The 19,977-nt window shown below is 39.5% G+C and overlaps 1 protein-coding gene across 1 annotated transcript in view; it reads right to left on the minus strand.

Moving 5' to 3' along the window:
* Positions 1-285: 285 nt before the first annotated feature.
* Positions 286-19,977, minus strand: part of LOC123877973 — an 87,989-nt gene continuing 68,297 nt past the window's right edge. The window contains exons 2-15 of the mRNA XM_045924922.1: positions 17,746-18,611; positions 17,140-17,346; positions 13,802-13,906; positions 12,344-12,512; positions 11,994-12,104; positions 10,120-10,221; positions 9,256-9,417; positions 8,346-8,487; positions 4,463-4,626; positions 3,633-3,746; positions 3,102-3,191; positions 2,604-2,714; positions 1,551-1,738; positions 286-588 (exon numbers count right to left, since the gene is read on the minus strand). Coding sequence (XP_045780878.1) covers positions 406-588; positions 1,551-1,738; positions 2,604-2,714; positions 3,102-3,191; positions 3,633-3,746; positions 4,463-4,626; positions 8,346-8,487; positions 9,256-9,417; positions 10,120-10,221; positions 11,994-12,104; positions 12,344-12,512; positions 13,802-13,906; positions 17,140-17,346; positions 17,746-18,611 — 2,714 coding nt within the window. The 3' untranslated portion in view covers positions 286-405. The remainder of the gene's footprint in view (positions 589-1,550; positions 1,739-2,603; positions 2,715-3,101; positions 3,192-3,632; positions 3,747-4,462; positions 4,627-8,345; positions 8,488-9,255; positions 9,418-10,119; positions 10,222-11,993; positions 12,105-12,343; positions 12,513-13,801; positions 13,907-17,139; positions 17,347-17,745; positions 18,612-19,977) is intronic.

A 19,977-nucleotide genomic window follows, 5' to 3' on the forward strand; every position in this document is an offset into this window, starting at 1 on the left:
CTGTGGTTTTCCAGATTTCTGTTAAAATATTCGGTTTCAAAGTTACGCGGTCTTAAAAATTTTCATATAAATCTTTGAGCCCCTGTAATTTTAAAACTACATATTTTTAGAAAAATCTAAAACACCACAGACACAGATATTAGTTTCTAGAATATGTCTGCAAAATTTCATGGACTTTGGTTGCTTAATATTCAAATGAAATTGGAACTACGATTGTATGAAACGAGTGACGGAGAGAGCCCTGTTAACGACATAATATAAACAAGATTAGAAATAATTTAAAAACATTTAAACCAAAGCCAATAACGACTCAACTCCATCAAATTTTGGACAACCACTCGCAGCAGAAAACCAACCTTACCCCAATATGAACAAGGTTCAAAATTGTATGAAAACATTTAAATTTTAAACCAAAGTCAATAATGTTGCAACAGCAATAAATACCGTCACATGTGCAACGCGTGGCTTGTTCGTACCGGCCTGTAGAGCTCGTACTGCGTGCCTCGCGGGTGAGGGAGAGGCTTGTACGTTGCGACGCGGAAAAACCGCCACAGCACCTCCGTTTGAGGATACGGCTACACACCAAACCTATGTATAACAATTTGAAACATTATTATAATGCAAATAACATCCATACTGATATCATAATTAATGCGAAATTGTGTCTGTCTGTCTGCTACATTTTCATGACCCAACAGTTTTACCGATTTTGACGAAATTTGGTACAGGGTAGCTTATATCCCGGGGACGGACATAGGCTACTTTTTATCCCGGAAAATCAAAGAGTTCCCACGGGATTCCTAAAAACCCATCCGCTTAACCGATTTGTATGTTTGGTACCGAGGTAGGTTGCGTCCCTGTAATTGACGTAGGCATTTTAGCCCGGAAAATCAAACAGTTCCCACGGGATCTTTAAAAACCTAAATCCACGCGGACGAAGTCGCAGGCATCCTCTAGTATGATCATAAAACTGTAAGCTGAGTTAGTTGTGGGATCTTTTCAGGTCTGGGCACGTTTGGAACTCTCGTAGAACCATTTTTTTTAATCCGTCATGGATACCACCGGCCACGGGGGAGAACAGTGGTTATGTCGGACTCCTACCGACTAAAAACCTCACGAAGTTCCATCCCACCGCTGACGACGGAGCACAAGGGACCGACAACGCCTCGTTACTCCGTCAGCGAATGTCGGCCGCATAGACTCACCACTGGGACACTACGTACCCCCAAATACTAAGAGGCATGTCGGAACTACAGCACGCTAACCAACCCGAGGATCATCATCCACAGGTCCTCTTGAGGGCTAAGGTTCATGGGGAGGGCAATTCTCTTTCCTCGTTCCCCATCCTCAACATCTCCCTCCCCCGTCACCAAACTGGACAGGAGAGAAACCAGTGAGGCAGCCAGTGATTGGATGGGTGACATAAATTGGACTTTAACTGGACAATTTCTGTACATTAAATATATAATAAGAAGAAACATAAGTATCGATCCTATAAGGGTTCCGTTTCTATTTTTGAAGTACGGAACCCTAAAAATTGTTCTACTTACCTCATCAGGTTCTGGCACCAGCAGTATCGCCTTCCAGCAATGTTGTGCCAGGTCTGGCGTTAATATGGCGGGGGTAGAGCGTCCCCCGCGCAGCCAGAGAACACGCAGGTTTCGGCCGCATGCGCCGCATTCGAGCCGCCAGCCATTGGGCGTGGGATCTGCACTTACGGCCGTTGCTGTTGCACCACCTAGGAGGTTAATCGTCATTCATCATCATCATCACCAGCCTGTGGACATCCACTGTTGGACATAGGCCTTCCCTAAAGAGCGCCATCACACCCGGTCCTCAGCCTTTCTCATCCAGCCACTTCCCGCCAGCTGCTTTATATCGTCGGTCCATCGTGCTGGAGGGCGTCCCACACTACGCTTGCTTAAACGCGGTCTCCACTCAAGGACTTTCCGTGATTCCGTCATACTGATAGCATACTGGCATTTAAGGCAGTATCTCATTAAGATACCAATGGTAGCACAACTAGGTCGCACTACCAACAAAATGTACATCCTGTGAGCCTCAGAGTGAATTTTCATCTGAAATTTGATATTACCCCTAAGCTGTTCCCAATCTTATTAAAATTTTGCCCTAAAATAATCAAGAGTTCATTAAGGAAGAAAGAACAAGATAAAGTTGAAAACTAAAACCCGACTGCGATCGTCTTAATAAACGCTGAAATGTTATAGTAAAATTGATTTTCTGTCGGTTGGTATATTTTAATGTTGTAGGACATTTATATTTAAGAACTCTTTTTCTCTCTCATTTGACACCCCACTCGATACAATAGCAAAAAAAAAATTTGAAGACCTCCACTTTTTTCATGTAACATCCGTTAGGTTAATTTTTTGGAATAAAATATAGCCTATGTCACCCGGACCTCTACGACGAATCGATTGACACCTCATTCATCAAAATCGGCCCAGTAGTTTAGGCGCTACGGTGGCACACACAGGATCTGGATACGAACATACGCACACACACACATACATACATAGACTGCTAAAATCATAACCCTTCCTTTTGGCTTTGCCGCAGTCGGGTAAAAGGAGAGTAAGTGTTACCTGTGACCCTCAGAGTGACTCGTTTGAGCTCCCGTAGTCGCTTGAGGTCAGGCGCTCGAGCGCCCACGCAGCGATACTCGCCCCCTTCCTCGTACAAGGCTTCTTTTATACCTGTTTTATAAATTACTAGATGATGCCTGCGACTTCATTCGCGTGGATTTAGGTTTTTAGCCCCCGACCCAAAAAGAGGGGTGTTATAAGTTTGACGTGTATATCTGTGTATCTATCTGTGGCATCGTAGCTTTTAAAAGAATGAACCGATTTTAATTTAGTTTTATTTGTTTGAAAGGTGGCTTGATCAAGAGTATTCTTAGCAATAATCCAAGAAAATCGGTTCAGCCGTTTGAAAGTTATCGGCTCTTTTCTAGTTACTGTAACCTTCGCTTGTCGGGGGTGTTATAAATTTTTAATTTACACTTGTGGTTTGAGCTGTGCGTTAGTAAATCAGTCAGTCAGTCAGCGTTTCCTTTTATATATTTAGGTAAAGACAACACTTACCAAGCACGCCGTGCGCGTGGTGCGAGCCAGCGGGTGCCCACGCGTCCGTGGCGTTGCCCACCACGCGACGCCACCAGCACCCCACGCTACCTGCACACCACTCACAATGGTTAAAACCACCACAAACTCCCGATAAACGCCATGGTTTGTATAGGAGTGTGTATAGAAAGTGTGTGTATGGGAAGTGGTGTGTATAGGATTCCAAGCCATCAACACAAACAAGGCATTAACACAAAATACTTTAACCCTTCCAGATTTGAGCGTCATAAGAGGTCAGAATTCTCTACAAGTTTCTCTATGTGATCAAATCAGAAATGCTTTTAGCTCACAGACACAATATTAGTTTTATTATTTTCTAGTTTAAAGTTTAGTTGATAATTTTTATGAATTGTATTTTCATTTTTATTCTTTTTTTTTGTGATTTTGTTGAGCTGAATAAACTTTTATTTATTTAATTTTAAACAAGGAAATCCGTAGAACCAGAGTAACCCTATAAGCTATTTAAGCCTTGAAGCTATCACTTTGACCTACCTTTAGGGCAGTGAAGCTGCACATTTCCCCCGAGTGGCACTTCTACTTTCTGATGATCAGGCTCTTCCTCTTTTCCATCAGGTTCCGTTGCCGTTTGTGGATTTTCATCGGATGCTGTTGATAAAATATAAAAATCAAACATAACAATGACTCAGGCTCAGAGTCAGAGTCAGCGGGTGATGGAGACATGTCCGAAATGAGGAGAACTAAAGTAACCCCTCATACCTCAACATACCTCTAATGAAAGAAAGGAAAAGGATAAATTAGAAATGAGGTGATCTATAGGAGAACCAAAGTAACCCATAGACTTCCAATGAAAGAAAGGAAAAGGATGAATTATAAATGAGGAAATCTGTAGGAGAAATTCAAATTCAAATTCAAAATGTTTTTATTCAATTAAACTTTTACAAGTGCTTTTGAATCGTCAAAAAAATCTACCACTGGTTCGGAATGCCGTTCCTACCGAGAAGAACCAGCAAGAAACGCTGCGGTACCAAAGTAACCTACAGATCAAATAAATCAAAATAAAATAAATAAAATGAATCAAAAAAAAGAAAAGAATGAAAGAGAAGAAAATGAGCCAAGACTGCATCAGTAGTAGTAGGCAAAAAGGCGAGAACATTATCGCTTGGAGAAAGAAGGGGCTTTACCTGGTATGGTAAGAGTCCAGCATTATTCCATTCTGATATCCGTGAGGATTACTTCTCCTGACAGGACAAGGAAGTGAAGGAAGGCGGAAGATGGCAAGGAGGAGAGAAGCAAGTGGGAGGGGGTAAGTGGGGGGGGGGGTGGGGGGGGAGGAGTGGGAGGTAAGAGGTACAAGTACGTACACAGCACATTGAGGTAGTATCCAATGGAAGAGTACTCGATGTCCATCCAGCGCGCTCTGCATCTGTACCAGCCACCGTGCGACTCCCTCAGCCGCGCCCAGCGCAGAGTGGCTGAGCCCAGGGTTGCCCCGTCTTCTGCACCCGCCTCTAGAGGGGTTGGGGAACTGGAAAAAGGGTTACAGTCAGTATCTTCTTCATAGACGAATTCTTCAGAGAGTGTGCTTAACAGGGCTCTCTCCGTCACTTACTCCATACAATTGTAGTCCCAATTTCATTTGAATATTAAGCAACCAAAGTCCATGAAATTTTGCAGACATATTCTAGAAACTAATATCTGTGCCTGTGGTGTTTTAGACTTTTCGAAAAATATGTAGTTTTAAAATTACAGGGACTCAAAGATTTGTATGCGAATTTTTAAGACCGCGTAATTTTGAAACCGAATATTTTAACAGAAATCTGGAAAACCACAGGCATAGATATTAGTTCCCGGAACGTTTCTACAACATTCCATTGAGTATGATTGGTCAGTATTTCAATGAGAGACGAACTACGTTTGTATGGAGCGAGTGACGGAGGGACCCCTCTTGAGTGTCTCCCCATAATTAGTTCATTATTTCGTTATTATTGTGATTGATGTAAATATTCTAAGCAGTAAACCTTATCACACTTCATCACACTAATATTATAAAGGCGAAAGTGTGTGTGTATGTGTGTGTGTGTGTGTATGTTTGTTTGTTACTCCTTCACGCAAAAACCACTGAACGGATTTGGCTGAAATTCAGAATAGAGATAGATAATATCCTGGATTAGCACAAAGGCTGCTTTTTATCCCCGGGAAATCAAAGAGTTCCCACGGGATTTCGAAAAACCTAAATCCACGCGGACGAAGTTGCGGGCGTGAGCTAGTAAAGAAAATAAAAATAACTTCACCACCTAGTTTTTTCACCGTTCTAACAAAGAATAGCGAGAATCTGTGAGCGTTCGCACCTTTATGTGTTCATCCAAGGTATAAAATACAAAGGTTCAAAATAAAATCTTTATCCCTTCCTGTAATTTAATTCTTTAAATAAATTCTGCGCCTACCGATTATATCCGATAAACCGAAAATCCTAAATGGAATTATCGATGATCCGATTTTAGGAGGACTTCCCTTCAACCTTATTTATTAAGCATAGGATTGGATTTCATGGGATGAAATATAAATTTCTTTAATAATAATAATTTATTTATTAATCGGACAACAAAAATCCATTTAGTGTTAGTAACAAAAAACTTAAAAATTATGTTAGTACTTAAACACTAAGTAGTTAGTAACAATACAAACTTAAAAACTATGTTAGTACTTAAACACTAAGTAGTTAGTACAATAAAAAACTTAAAAACTATGTTAGTACTTAATTACTAAAAGGGATTTAGTGTATAATTAATGTAATTATCTTTTATTTTAACAGTAATAGGTAGACATCTTGAGAAAACCAGCATGTCAAAGAGTTCTCCATAATATTCTCAAAGTTGTGTGAAGTTTGCTAATCCACACTTAGCCAGCGATTATGGCCCTAAATCTCATTCTAAGAGAAGACCCATGCCACTTTATGCTTGTGTTCAGTAGTGGGCCGGTAATGGGTTGAGATGACGATAATGATGGCCTTCTAAGTTAGTTCGCGTCCACTTTATCATCACTTACTATCAAGTGACATCGCATTTAGGGCTAACTTATCAAAAATAGTTGTCAAACAAATATCAAATACTAGCTGATGCCCGCGACTTCGTTTCCATGATACAGATTTTCAAAAATCCCGTGGGAACCCAATAATTTTCCTGGATAAAAAGTACCCTTTGTGTTAATCCAGGCTATAATCTATCTTCATTCCAAATTTCAGCCAAATTCGTTCAGTAGTTTTACATACATACATACAAAATTTCGCGTTTATAGTATTAGTAAGATACAGTGCGAAGTATCGAAATTTCCTGGCAGAACTATATTTATCTCGAGGTCAAAAAAGTTAAAAAATACTAGTACTAATCACAATGAAGCCTCAAGATTTCCTGGTAGAACTATATTTACCTCAAGCTCCTAAGTATTCAAGTTATTATTCCCAAAGTTGCAATTTTCGCCGCAATTTCGGCTCGTCTACATCTTCCCAGCTAATTAAACTTAATTCCTTAATCACGAATTTTCACAAGAAATAAAATGAAACATAGCAAAAGTTGTAACTTTAAGTTGAGACTCCGTCCGAGGTAGATTGTGATAATTCTGAGATTCAACTTTTACTAGCATTAATAATTTTGTTTGAGGAATAAATTTGTTGCTAAATAATTCATTACTTATAGAAGATTTTTTTTATTTGTCAAGTAATTTTGTTTAATATTTTATTAAACTTCTAAAATTTGTTTTAATTTAATAACAAGTGTAAATTAAAAATTTATAACACCCCGGACAAGTGAAAGTTACAGTAACTAGAAAAGAGCTGATAACTTTCAAACGGTTGAACCGATTTTCTTGGATTATAGCTAAGAACACTCTCGATCAAGCTACCTTTCAAACAAAAAAAACTAAATTAAAATGAGTTCATTAGTTTAGGAGCTACAATGCCACAGACAGATACACAGATACACACGTCAAACTTATAACACCCCTCTTTTTGGGTCGGGGGTTAAAAAATACTAGACACGCTCCGATGATGATGATAATGAATGAAGAAAATCATCGTAAGGAAACTTACATGCCGGAGAGTTTTCTATATTGTTTAAAGTCTGTTGTGTTTAAATCTAGACCTGCCCGGCTAGCATATGGGCAGTAGATAAAAATTCCATTCCATTCCATCAGCCTGTATGCGTCCACTGCTGGACATAGGCCTTTCCAAGAGCGCGCCACCAAACACGGTCCTCCGCCTTCCTCATCCACCCGCTCCCCGCCACCTTCTTCAGGTCATCGGTCCAGCGGGCAGGAGGTCGTCCCACACTGCGCTTACCGGTACGCGGTCTCCACTCCAGAACACGTCTGCCCCATCAGCCGTCAGTTCTGCGACAGACATGACCTGCCCATTGCCACTTGAGCTTGCTAATCCTTTGAGCTATGTCGGTCGCTTTTGTTCTTCTGCGAATTTCCTCGTTCCGGATTTTATCCCTGAGAGTAATACCCAACATAGCTCGCTCCATAGCGCGCTGAGCGACCTTTAGTTTGTGGACGAGGCCAACTGTCAGTGTCCACGTTTCTGCTCCAATAGTACGACTAAAAATTGTTTTAAAAACTAAAACAATTTTTAGTCGTACTATAGGTATATAGTACGACTAAAAATTGTTTTAGTTTCGTTCTCAATATTTGATTAAATAAAATATATTAGAATTAAATGAATTTTCATTTATTTATGTACTTAAAATTGAAATGTCTTTAAAAATCCTGCAATCCGCACCCGCATCCGCGGACGTCAAAATTTTTGCATCCTTGGCCACATCCTTGTCATTTTTAAGAGGGTTCTCTCCGTCACTCGCTCCATACAAACGTAGTTCGTCTCTCATTGGAATACTAACCAATCATACTCAATGGAATTTTGTAGAAACGTTCCGCGAACTAATATCTAGGCCTGCGGTTTTCCAGATTTCTGTTAAAATATTCGGTTTCAAAGTTACGCGGTCTTAAAAATTCACATACAAATCTTTGAGCTCCTGTAATTTTAAAACTACATATTTTTAGAAAAATCTAAAACACGACAGGCACAGATATTAGTTTCTAGAATATGTCTGCACATGGACTTTGGTTGCTTAATATTCAAATGAAATTGGAACTACGATTGTATGGAGTAAGTGACGGAGAGAGCCCTGTTAAACAAGAGTGACTCGTGCTCAGTACAGAGCCGGCGATGGGTGGATGATGATGACTCACCTGGAAGGTCGGTCAGTGTCGCGCATCCAGGTAGCGCGTGCAGGCGGGTTGGCGTCCACGTCGCAGCGCAACGCGGCCGCCCCTCCCGCCGACAGAGACACTCCGAACCCTGGCCAGCGGGAGATCACGAAAGATGGCGGATCTAGCAAAACAAGGATTAGTATAAACCACAGAGTATAAACAAACGATTTATCGTGTACGGATCGTAATTACTGGAGGGGAATCACTCACTCAAGTGAGAATAGAGGGAACTTCTAACAAAACGTCGACGCTTCGACGTCACTGACAGGCGTCAAACGTTAACTACATTTGACGCTAGGTAACCTATGAAATGACTAGATTTCTTTGATTTCACGTCACCCATAACTTAATATTGACAGATCGTCGATTCCCGAAAACCTGCGTCAACCATTATTACAATCGCAATTGTTGTGATTGGCTGAATTTATGATATTCTTATTGCGACAATGCATTGTAGCCAATAGTGAGCGAGCGTCAACCAATCAGAGGTGATTGCGATCGTGACATTGTAGCTGTCACTTTACCGCAATTGAGCTGCAGGATCAAACCGAGCGTTTCCTCCCCATAGCCCACTCTGGTAATAGTTACGATTCTGTACTAATAGTGAGTATACTTTCCTAAAGCGAGCGAAGCGAACGGTGACTGATGAACTAATAGCACGACATCAACAGAACAGGGATGTTTTTTTTTGTTCATTTGTTTTTTTTTACAAAGAGTATCATGAGTAATACTCCCCTTTCCCCTCCAATTGAGCGTAAGCTTGTGCCAGGAGTGGGTACGACAATAGTGCAACGGGTGGAGTTTGAACCGCCGACCTTTCGGAATTCAGCCCGCACCTCAACCGTTGAGCTATCGAGGCTCTAACACTACTAGGTGTAGGTTTACTCACAAGTGACGTGTATCTCTAGTTTGGCAGTGAGCGCGTCGGGCGGGGGTGCGGGGTGCGGCGCGGGGGGTGCGTCGGGCCTCCTCTGTCGCGCCGCGCACTGTAGCGTTGCGTTGTGCAGCTCGCGCGCCGCCGTCACCACCACTCGCGACCACCACATTCCCTCTACGTAGAGAAAGAAAAAGTTAATAAGTGGTTAGGTATATAATGTGGCCTTACGGAGTGGCATTTTCCAAATGGAAAAAACTCCCAAAAATCAAGATTAAAAAAAAAAAAGAGTCAGTTGATAGTAAATGAATGAATGAATGACAAAGCAAAAGAAAAATACATATAGGCAGGTAAAAGGCGGCCTTATCGCTACCTAGGTGTCTCTTGCAGGCAACCAAAATCCAAAACCAAAAGGCAGGCAAAAGTGCTTGTTTAGTTTTTTTTTAAGGCAAAAATTAATTATTAAACACTGAATAGAGGGTACCAGAACGCTAGCAAAAACAAAGACAGGCGACAGTACGGATGATTACTGATAAGATAAAATAAATGTTACAGAAAACGCGAAAAATTAAGTGAATAATCCTGTTTTTTTTCTGATATCCTGAAAGTTCAGCATATATTGCAAATGAAACATCTCACTGACGCGAGAGGTCAACGAACGTTGTAGAATAGTAACCTATGCTAAGTTTTTGCTAGCGTTCGGGTTACACCCTATTTTATTTATTTTATTTTAACCTATAGTAATATCCGAAAAAATGTGCACAGAATTCTTTTGTAATCCCTCTTAAAAGTAAGTGGGAAAACTTCGTAAAACTAGTGAAATCAGAATGCCTACTAAAAAGTTAAAATATTATATAAATATGTCTTGAATTTTGTTACCAATAGAATAATTCGTGTGATGAATACGCAGATACGGTCTGTGGTCCAGCGCAGGCTCCAAAGCCAGCAGCTGCCATGACAGTTCCGGGGGTGGTACACCACCTGGGTAAAAACAGGAACTGTCAATTAAAGTCTCAAACTAAATACAGTGCTATCCTTTTCCATAAGAAGCATTGTGAAAGGGATAGCAATACATTTTCACACCTGTTAGTTTAATAATGTAGAGTCACAATCACATAATTTCAATGTTATTTGGCCAGCTGTTTATATTGATTGGAAAAACGCTTCCAAATCGTAAACGAAACCGAATTACTGTTCTTCAATTTGGTTTATACAGGGCAAGATAAAAGGCAAACGTAGACCTGGCAGAACCTTCGCCAGTGGTTCAACATGAGTAGAAGGTCACTATTTAGGGCAGCGGTAAACAAAATCCTGTTAGCCTTAACAGGGCTCTCTCCGTCACTCGTTTCATTCAATCGTAGTTCCAATTTCATTTGAATATTAAACAACCAAAGTCCATGAAATTTTGCAGACATATTCTAGAAACTAATATCTGTGTCTGTGGTGTTTTAGATTTTTCTAAAAATATGTAGTTTTAAAATTACAGGGGCTCAAAGATTTGTATGAAAATTTTTAAGACCGCGTAACTTTGAAATCGAATATTTTAACAGAAATCTGGAAAACCACAGACACAGATATTAGTTTCTAGAATATGTCTGCAAAATTTCATGGACTTTGGTTGCTTAGTATTCAAATGAAATTGGAACTACGATTGTATGAAACGAATGACGGAGAGAGCCCTGTTAACAGCTCGAAAGTACAAGATTTTTGTTTGAAATAGCTCTTCTATGGATACTAATTTCTTCAATGAAAAACATAAACCTTAAAATGTTTTTGACATACTTATTAGAACTTGTTTATTGAACGTAAATCGTCTACGAAATTCAATACTGAAATCCGAATTGCAAGCAGAAGTGCTAACTCAAAATTCTTTACCTCATTCAACCGCTTTGAATTTCGTGGCCCAGTTTGACCGATATTTCGCTTAATTTCTTTTCGATCATGCAGTGGCTGAATAGCTTGGATTGAGCTGAATACTAGCTAAAGAGTCCACAGTCCTCCGTTAAAGGGCTTTCAGAACATACCATTACGAGCCATTAAGGTTTTTGAAAGTTCGAGAGCTTTTGGCTTTCGGAAATGCAACCTAGATTGCAACGTTTTCAAGCTAAAAATGGGGTTACCAATCGTTTTCAAAAACTCAAACTCAAAATCATTCATACAAAGTACACTATTTGATGGTCCCAATTGTTAGATTTGTAAGATGATATAGTGGTGATAATTAATTACTACGAGAGTCCCGAACAAGGTCTGAGACGTATGACAAACAAACTAAATCTTTTGGAGAAACGATACTCAAGCAAGAAAAGTTCCACTCAAAAAGATTTTTTTCGGCATGTATCATCCCTAATTATTTATTATTATTGTTAGTAGTTAGTAGCTGTGGACGTCTATAGAATAGAATAGAATATTTATTCAAGTAGACTTTTACAAGTGCTTTTGAGTCGTCAAAATAATTTACTACTGGTTCGGAATGGCGTTCCTATCGAGAAGGACCAGCAAGAAACTCGGCACTATCAGTTGATAACAATGAATTTTTAAGATTATAAAAATTGCCTTAACCAAAGCTTTTCACATAATATATTAACCAGCAAATATATAAAAAAATCTAGGATTTACTATGCTTATTGAAGAAAATACAATATTCAAAAATACTTACTGTTATTTATTTGTCTCTTAGACTCTTATGCCATGTTGTATCTTCAATCTATTCATGGTTTATATGAACTATTTCAGGCTATTCATCGTATACTTACCCTCTGCAACGCATCGCACTTCAAGGACGGTCTTGTCTCTGACTGGAACCCACGTGTTACCGGCATCGAGGCGTCTTCCATCCACCGCCAAATACACCGAACGCACCGGTTCTGTTGACAAAATATTCATTATATTCCTCCCGATAGGATTTATAGGAGACTATACTCTATCCACGGAGAGAAGTTAATACAGCGCTCAGCGCTCTCTCTGTTACGTAACCTCATACAAATGACAGAGACAAAAACCTCAGTGGGCGTAAACCATTTTTAGTCACGAAAACGAGGAGGCAACCTTACACCCTGAGGTTACACCCTGTATATCCTTGGGATCCTAAACTTGGTACACTTACCGTATATAAGCAGGCGCGTGGGTTCACCGGTGACAGTGCGGCCAGAGCGGTCGCGGCCGGCGCAGCGCCACCTCGCGGCGTGCCCACGTGACGCTCGGGGTATCTCCACCGCATCCCCCTCCCGCCAGGCTGACTCCCCTCCACCCGGAGACGAGGGGAGGTTGACTTGCTAGATGAATGTTGGATAGAAACAGATGCGGAAGTCCAAGATACACAAGGAACAACAAGATTAATTATTAGCTATATGTTTAGCTGGAACCTTTTTAGGGTTCTGTATCTCAAAGGAAAAACGGAACCCTTATAGGATCACTTTGTTATCTGTCTGTCTACCTGTCTGGCCGTATGTCCGTCTGTCGTGTCTGTCAAGAAAACCTATAAGGTACTTGCCGTTGACCTAGAATCATGAAATTTAGCATCCTATAAGGGTTCCGTTTTCCTTTTGAGGTATGGAACCCTAAAATCACGTCATACTCCGGCATGATTGAAGGACAAACTAACAAATAAATAACACTTTCACGCTTATAATATTCATTTATTAAGCCTCAATAGCTCAGAGGTAGTAGGTTTATAGTAGTGGACTGAATTCCGAAAGGTCGGCGGTTCAAACCCCAGCCGTTGCACTATTGTCGTACCCACTCCTGGCACAAGCTTTACGCTTAGTTGGAGGGGAAAGGGGGAATGTTAGTCATGATTAAAATGGCTAATATTCTTTTTTTTAAATATTCATTTATTATGAGTAAAATAAGGAGTTTTGAATATCCCTTAAAAGTTTCCAATATCGTAAGCAGGAAACGTGGCAACCCGCCTCAAGGTTCGCACGAAATGTATTGAAAGTGGCTACGTCTCTAGGGTTTGCTTTACATATTAATTACCTCTTACCGGTGTACACTACTCCGGTGGAATGCTAATTATTTTGTACAGCGTTATTCTATAAATAACTTAACAATAAGTTTTTTTTATTAGAATTGCGTACCTCAAAAGCCTTATAGGATCTTTTTGTTGTATGTCTGTCTCAGACAGACATACTACAAAAAGAACAGACAGACTGTCTGTCCGTCCGTTTATCGTGTATGTCAATTTTTTGTATGGAATTAAATAAAGCTATATTATTATTACTATGCTAACAGATTGTTCTATCTCTGAGTATAAGTTAGATTTGATAATGTACCTATGTGGGATAAAGAAATTCACAACTCAAAAATGTAAAAAAATTGACCCCGCTTGTTAGGGTTCTGTACGACAAAAGGAAAAACGGAACCCTTATAGGATCACTTCGTTGTCTGTCTGTCTGTCCGTCGTGTCTGTCAAGAAACCTATAGGGTACTTCCCGTTGACCGAGAATCATGAAATTTGACAGTTTGATTTATCGTGCAAAATGTTGGAAAAATACCCGAGTACGGAACCCTCAGTGCCCGAATCTGACTCGCACTTGGCCAGTTTTGTTACTAAGGTCCTCACCTCACTGTCCTTGTACCAGCGCAGGTTGGTGACATTGAGCAGGTCGCACACGATGCGCGCACGCGCATGCGGCTCAACCAGCAGCTCCTTCTCCAGTTTCTGAGGCTGCATGGAAACCACCAATCAATGGAAATCAATTTTGGACTTGCCTTTACACAGGTTCAAAAAATCTATTAAAACTATGCTCCTGAGAAAAGCATATACAATCGAAGGTTATGCAAATGATAAAAGAGCGTGGATTTGACATGCAGCTCGCTCCAGGAATGCGCGGGGCCTCAATTGCTTTTATACATGGCATAAAATTGTATATCAAATCTTTTAAAAGAGCAACCGCCGAATTTCTTGCTGGTTCTTCTCGGTAGGAAAGGCATTCCGAACCAGTGGTAGATGCTTTTGACGATTCAAAAGAACTTGTAAAAGTCTAATTGAATAAAAATATTTTGAATTTTGAATTTTTGAAGCAGACAGACCATGTTAAGTAATAATAATTTTCAAAATCACAGCTAGAGCGTAGCCAGGGCTGTCAGCTAGTTCGATTATAAAATATCGTTTCGTGTTGCTTAGAATCTAATTATTCGTGACCATCAAACATTAGCAAATCAAATTAAACATCTCCCTTGTGGCAGCCCTCGCCTCAGTCGCGATGTCAACATTTTATAACAAACACAATTAATTACATTATGAGCTCCTCTGCTCTTCTGGTAGGGTTGCCAACTTCCAAATAAGTTACTTGCCTAACTAAAGAAGAAGTATATTCACGTATATTCATACGAATGGATATAAGTAACCAAAAAACTGACAGGGAAACAGATTGATTTTATTATCCTATAAGATGTACTTTTTCGTGTTTGTGGTTATTGGAGTCGGTTTTATTATTTTTGATTTTCTTTTATTTCACAATTTTTAGTGGCCCCACTGTATTAAAATATGCTATGTCTAGTTAAAACCCTACTATTTACTAAGCTATTACACTGATCGCGAGTAATTTACTTTTATCCATGGAGGAGTTCTGTTCTCCATCTCCGCAGATATTCATCAGATCTTCACCAACTTTATATGGGGTCATCTGGAAAGTATATCTTTCAAATAAAAAAAATCCAAATCGGTTCATGCGTCTTCGAGTATTCGGGGAACATACATAAAAATTAAAAATATTCCATCGAATTGTGAACCTCCTCCCTTTTTAAAGTCGGTTAAAAAGCATGAAACTATGCGGCGATAAGTCGCGCAAAGACTAGCTATAATAATACCTACGGATTCAATACGGCTCTTAGAAAGTATACCTACATAATAATAAGTATGAGAAGAAAACTGATTTGACTTAAAAAATAACACTCCCGACAAGTGAAGGTTAGAGTAACTAGAAAAGAGCTGATAACTTTCAAACGGCTGGACCGATTTTCTTGGATTATAGCTAAGAACACTCTCGATCAAGCCACATTTCAAACAAAAAAAAAACTAAATTAAAATCGGTTCACTAGTTTAGGAGCTACGATGCCACAGACAGATACACAGATACACACGTCAAACTTATAACGCCCCTCTTTTTGGGTCGGGGGTTAAAAATCAACTCATGTAACGAAGTGACAACCCTGGCCAACCACCTAAAAGAGCGCTTCAAACGAAGGCCTGTTACGGAACGTTGTAATATTTTAATTCAGGGCCTCTTTTTCTTACGCGGCGAAATTATATCGTATTCTCGTTGGTAAATACTTTACACTGTTTAGTAATCATACAGTTAGACCAAGCAAAATCATTATATCAACTTATTTTGGTACGACGACGCCGAGTATCCCGGACATCCCATAATAGGCCATTTCCATAGGTACTTTTTCACAGCACTGCATTAAAATCGGTTAAACGATGGACCATGAAAAGGTAAGAGATGGAAGGTAAGGGATGGATAGATGGATGGATGGATGGAGAGGATAGATGGATACAGACACATTTTTGCATTTATAATATTAACTAGATGATGCCTGCGACTTCGTTCGCATGGATATGTGTTATGACGGGGTGTCTCGGCGGCAGAGAAACAAACACGAAGTCTGATGAACACCCTGTTTATTTATCGTCTTGTTACACAGTCGATTTTGATACTTGGATTATACCGAGCGCGGAACCCTAGTGAAGGGTTTATCGAGCCGGAGCCTCTTCTACAGTCTTTTCCGAGGTCCAACCGGCAGGCTAAAACCGGGTCCGAAGTTGGAGCGGATTTGAAAAGAGCAACCGCCGAGTTTCTTGCTGGTTCTTCTCGGTAGGAACAGCATTCCGAACCAGTGGTAGATTATTTTGACGATTCAAAAGCACTTGTAAAAGTTTAATTGAAATAATTTGAATTTGAATTTGAATTTGTGTTTAAAAAATCCTGCGGGAACTATGGATTTTTAATGGATAAAAGCCTATGTGTTAATTCAAGGTATAAAATCATGCAGTGCAGACATTGTTAAAACGAGACAGCGTTATATCGCTGGCATAAATCTGTCTCGTTTTAACTGAAACATCTAAGCAAAGTCAAAGTGCACTCTATAGATTTCAATCTGAGCCTAGTAATTACGGCGAAGCTTAGTGACTAGGCTATTACCGCTTATAACTAACTGAATATTTGCTAAACTGCAATATAATATTCTCGTGGTCTACAAATGTATAGACACGGCGGATTTAATTATGCCTCGTCTTGTCGCTTCTGCGGTCTACGCGGATCAGAGACGTTTGATTGTTTGGCGAAACAAATTGTTTTGTTGTTCAAATGTACAGATTTTGAGCATTTCTACTTTAGATACATCCTGTAGCTTTTTACAAGGTTTCTAAATGTATTTAGTTTTAATTTATAAATACTTATCAAAAGTTGCGGAATTAGGCCACAGTTTGCCTTGCTGCCAATGGCAAAATTGAAGATATGTATGTTCATCCATTTTTTGTTCATAAATAAAAAAAATTATCAAAATCGGCTCATATTTGGCGGAGCGTAACAAACATATTATACAAAAAAATTATATTAAAAATTTATAACACCCCCGACAAGTGAAGGTTACAGTAACTAGAAAAGAGCTGATAACTTTCAAACGTTGAACCGATTTTCTTGGATTCCTTTCCTACAAAAAAAAAACTTAATTAAAATCGGTTCATTAGTTTAGGAGCAACGATGCCACAGAGAGATACACAGATACACACGTCAAACTTATAACACCCCTCTTTTTGGGGCGGAGGTTAAAAACACACTCGAATAGAGAACCTCCTTTTTTGAAGTCAGTAAAATTGAAATAGGATACTTCGGTATATGAGAAGAAACTTTGTAGGATATTTGACCCAAACAGTGCTGAGTAACCCATATTTACCTGAGGGGGTGGAGCAGGCACTCTGTCCCTCCGAGATTCCCTCATCTGCTCTCTAGGCTCGTCCCTCATGACAGGAGCTGGTCTGATGACGAAAGCGTCGACCCTGGACGATGCCCTCATGCCAGGGGCTGCCCCAGCATCGCCGATGGCATCACGCACCGCTCCACGGATGTTCAGGATTGTATCGCCGGTTTTGACTCGACGTGACTGCAAATAATCATCATCACACTATCACACTAATATTATAATGGAGAAAGTTTGTATGTGTGTGTGTGTGTATGTTTGTTACTCCTTCACGCAAAAACTACTGGACGGATTGGGCTGAAATTTAAAATGGAGATAGATTATACCCTGGATTAGCACATAGGCTACTTTTTATCCCGGAATATCAAAGAGTTCCCACGGGAATTTTAAAAAACCTACATCCACGCGAACGAAGTCGCGGGCATCAGCTAGTCATCGATACATTTATTAACAAGCAAGCTGAAGTGGCAATGGGCAAGCCATGCCTGTCGTATAGGCGATGTCATAAAACTTACTATAACTAATGTTATGTTTTATAAACATTCTATTAAGTTGATTGAAGTAATAAATCTTAAATCTTACCTTCGAAGATTTCTCCCAATCCGTACTGCTCCTTTTCTTTCGATCAAAACTATCTTCAGTAACATGTGCCTCGCTTGAATAATCTTCATTCACAGATGATTTAGCTAGCTTATCTTTATTAGATTTATCAGAAAACTTATTATTCTCGAATTCCACTCTTGCTTCTTCAGCCATCAAAATTCTGTTCAATTCATCCACATTCGACCCTGGAGCGACTATAAAAGCACTTTCTGAATTAAAATCTTCATTTTCCAATATTCCATTAGTAGTTTCACTGCCTACAGATTCTTCATTTTGTTCCGTTTGACTAGATTCTAAAACTTGAGGAACATTTTGTAAATCGTTGTAATCATCTGGGGTGATATTGCTTTTACTTATTACATCCGTTTCAAATATATTGTCTTTATTAAAATCTATTATTTTGATACTAGCGTCGTCTAATGTTTCTGCTCCAGGGAGTTTATTTTTACTCAAACTAGGGTCAGATTCTAGGGTTTTATCTTTGGAATCGTTTAGGTTTTCAAGAACAGTTTCATCTGGAGTAACTAGTATACTACTATCTTCAATACTGGTTTCAGTTTCATCATAATTGACACCAGTGACTTCGTTTACATCTGTATTATCAATTGAATCTTCATCGAAATCGTTCGTATCGAAGAATGGCTGGAAGTCTTTGGAATTAGGGTTTGGAGGGCTTAAATTGCTTGTTTTGTCGTTGTTTCCTTCGTTGAAAGTTTCAGGGTTGTCAACAAGAGTTCCAGGGGTGTCACGTAGAGGAGGGTAGAGGGGTGCGTCTCTGAGGAGCTCTGCCGCGTCGAGGGGGGTGCGTTCAGAGCTACTTCTCTCGGAGCGAACAGGGAGGAAGCCTGGCGACAAACAAGTTAATTACTTTTTAGTTTTATTAAGTTTTATTGCTGAGTGGAATAATTAATCGAAAACGGGGAAATAGTTTCTGTGATTGGGCGGAATTGTAAAATGTATAAGCATCAAACATCAGTTGAAAAGAAGCTCAGTAGTAGGTGTGTAGGCTTCATATTCGATAGATCTATACATATAATAAAATTGTAGAAAAGTGGTGTCTGTACAATGGAAATATATAAAAAAAAGTAGCAGGGGTTGTTATTATATCGATGCCGAACCCGAAATTGTAATTAATTTTTTTTTGTCTGTTTGTCTGTGGGTTTGTGCACGCTAATATCAGAAACGGCTTATTCGATTTAGATACGGTTTTCACTAATATATTGTAATAAGCTTCACTTAACATTTAGTGTTTATTTCATGTCAATCGGTTCATAAATAAAAAAGTTATGTTAGTCATATGTCACATTTTTAACGTACTACCCAAGCGACGGTATATGTAATTCAAAATATGTTGCCCGAAAAGTCACTATTCCACGCGAACGAAGTCGCGGGCACAGCTAGTTTAGAATAAGTATATATTTTTTCTACATATTTAGAGATTTTGTAGGTCAATGATACAAAATTTTTGCGATGTTTGCTATCGCACTAATAATGAAGAGATTTGACTTAGTTTAAGATATAGAATAATAAAAAATAGTAATAATTTTGTATTGAGATGCATGTATGGTGAGTAACTTTAATAAATAAAGAAATTTGTCATCAGTACGCCAAAGCCTTAACCCGGTCTGTTTCGCACAAAGAGGGTAAATCCCTCTTATAAATAATTCCACGTCCTCAAGATTAAGAGGTCTCAAAGAGACTTTTATAAGTTACAGCGCTGCGGGGCAAGGGACCGGGGGTTTAAAAGCGATCACCGGGACCTCATTTGCCGTAGCTTTAGGGCTGCAGGCTGCCATAAGCCTCAGAGTTTTAGATAGACAGATAAATAGATAGATAGATAAAAACTTTACTGCACACAAAACATGAAAAAATCAGCACAAAAGGAAAAAACAGAAAAAAAACTAAAAACAATTGTATATGCAACAGCAGGCCGCCTTTGCATGCGATTGTTTTTAATTTTAATTAACCGATTGTTCCGTCTAATAAAGCATATAATCGAAGATTATGTAAATGATGAAAGAGCGTGGATTTGACCTGCAGCTCGCTCCAGCAATGCGCGGGACTTCAATTACTTGTATACATGGCATTACATATCAAATCTTTGAAAAGAGCAACCGCCGAGTTTCTTGCTGGTTCTTCTCGGTAGGAAAGGCATTCCGAAGCAGTGGTAGATGTTTTTGACGATTCAAAAGTACTTGTAAAAGTTTAATT

This window comes from Maniola jurtina, chromosome 25 (assembly GCF_905333055.1).
Source record: "Maniola jurtina chromosome 25, ilManJurt1.1, whole genome shotgun sequence".
Lineage (NCBI taxonomy): Eukaryota > Metazoa > Arthropoda > Insecta > Lepidoptera > Nymphalidae > Maniola > Maniola jurtina.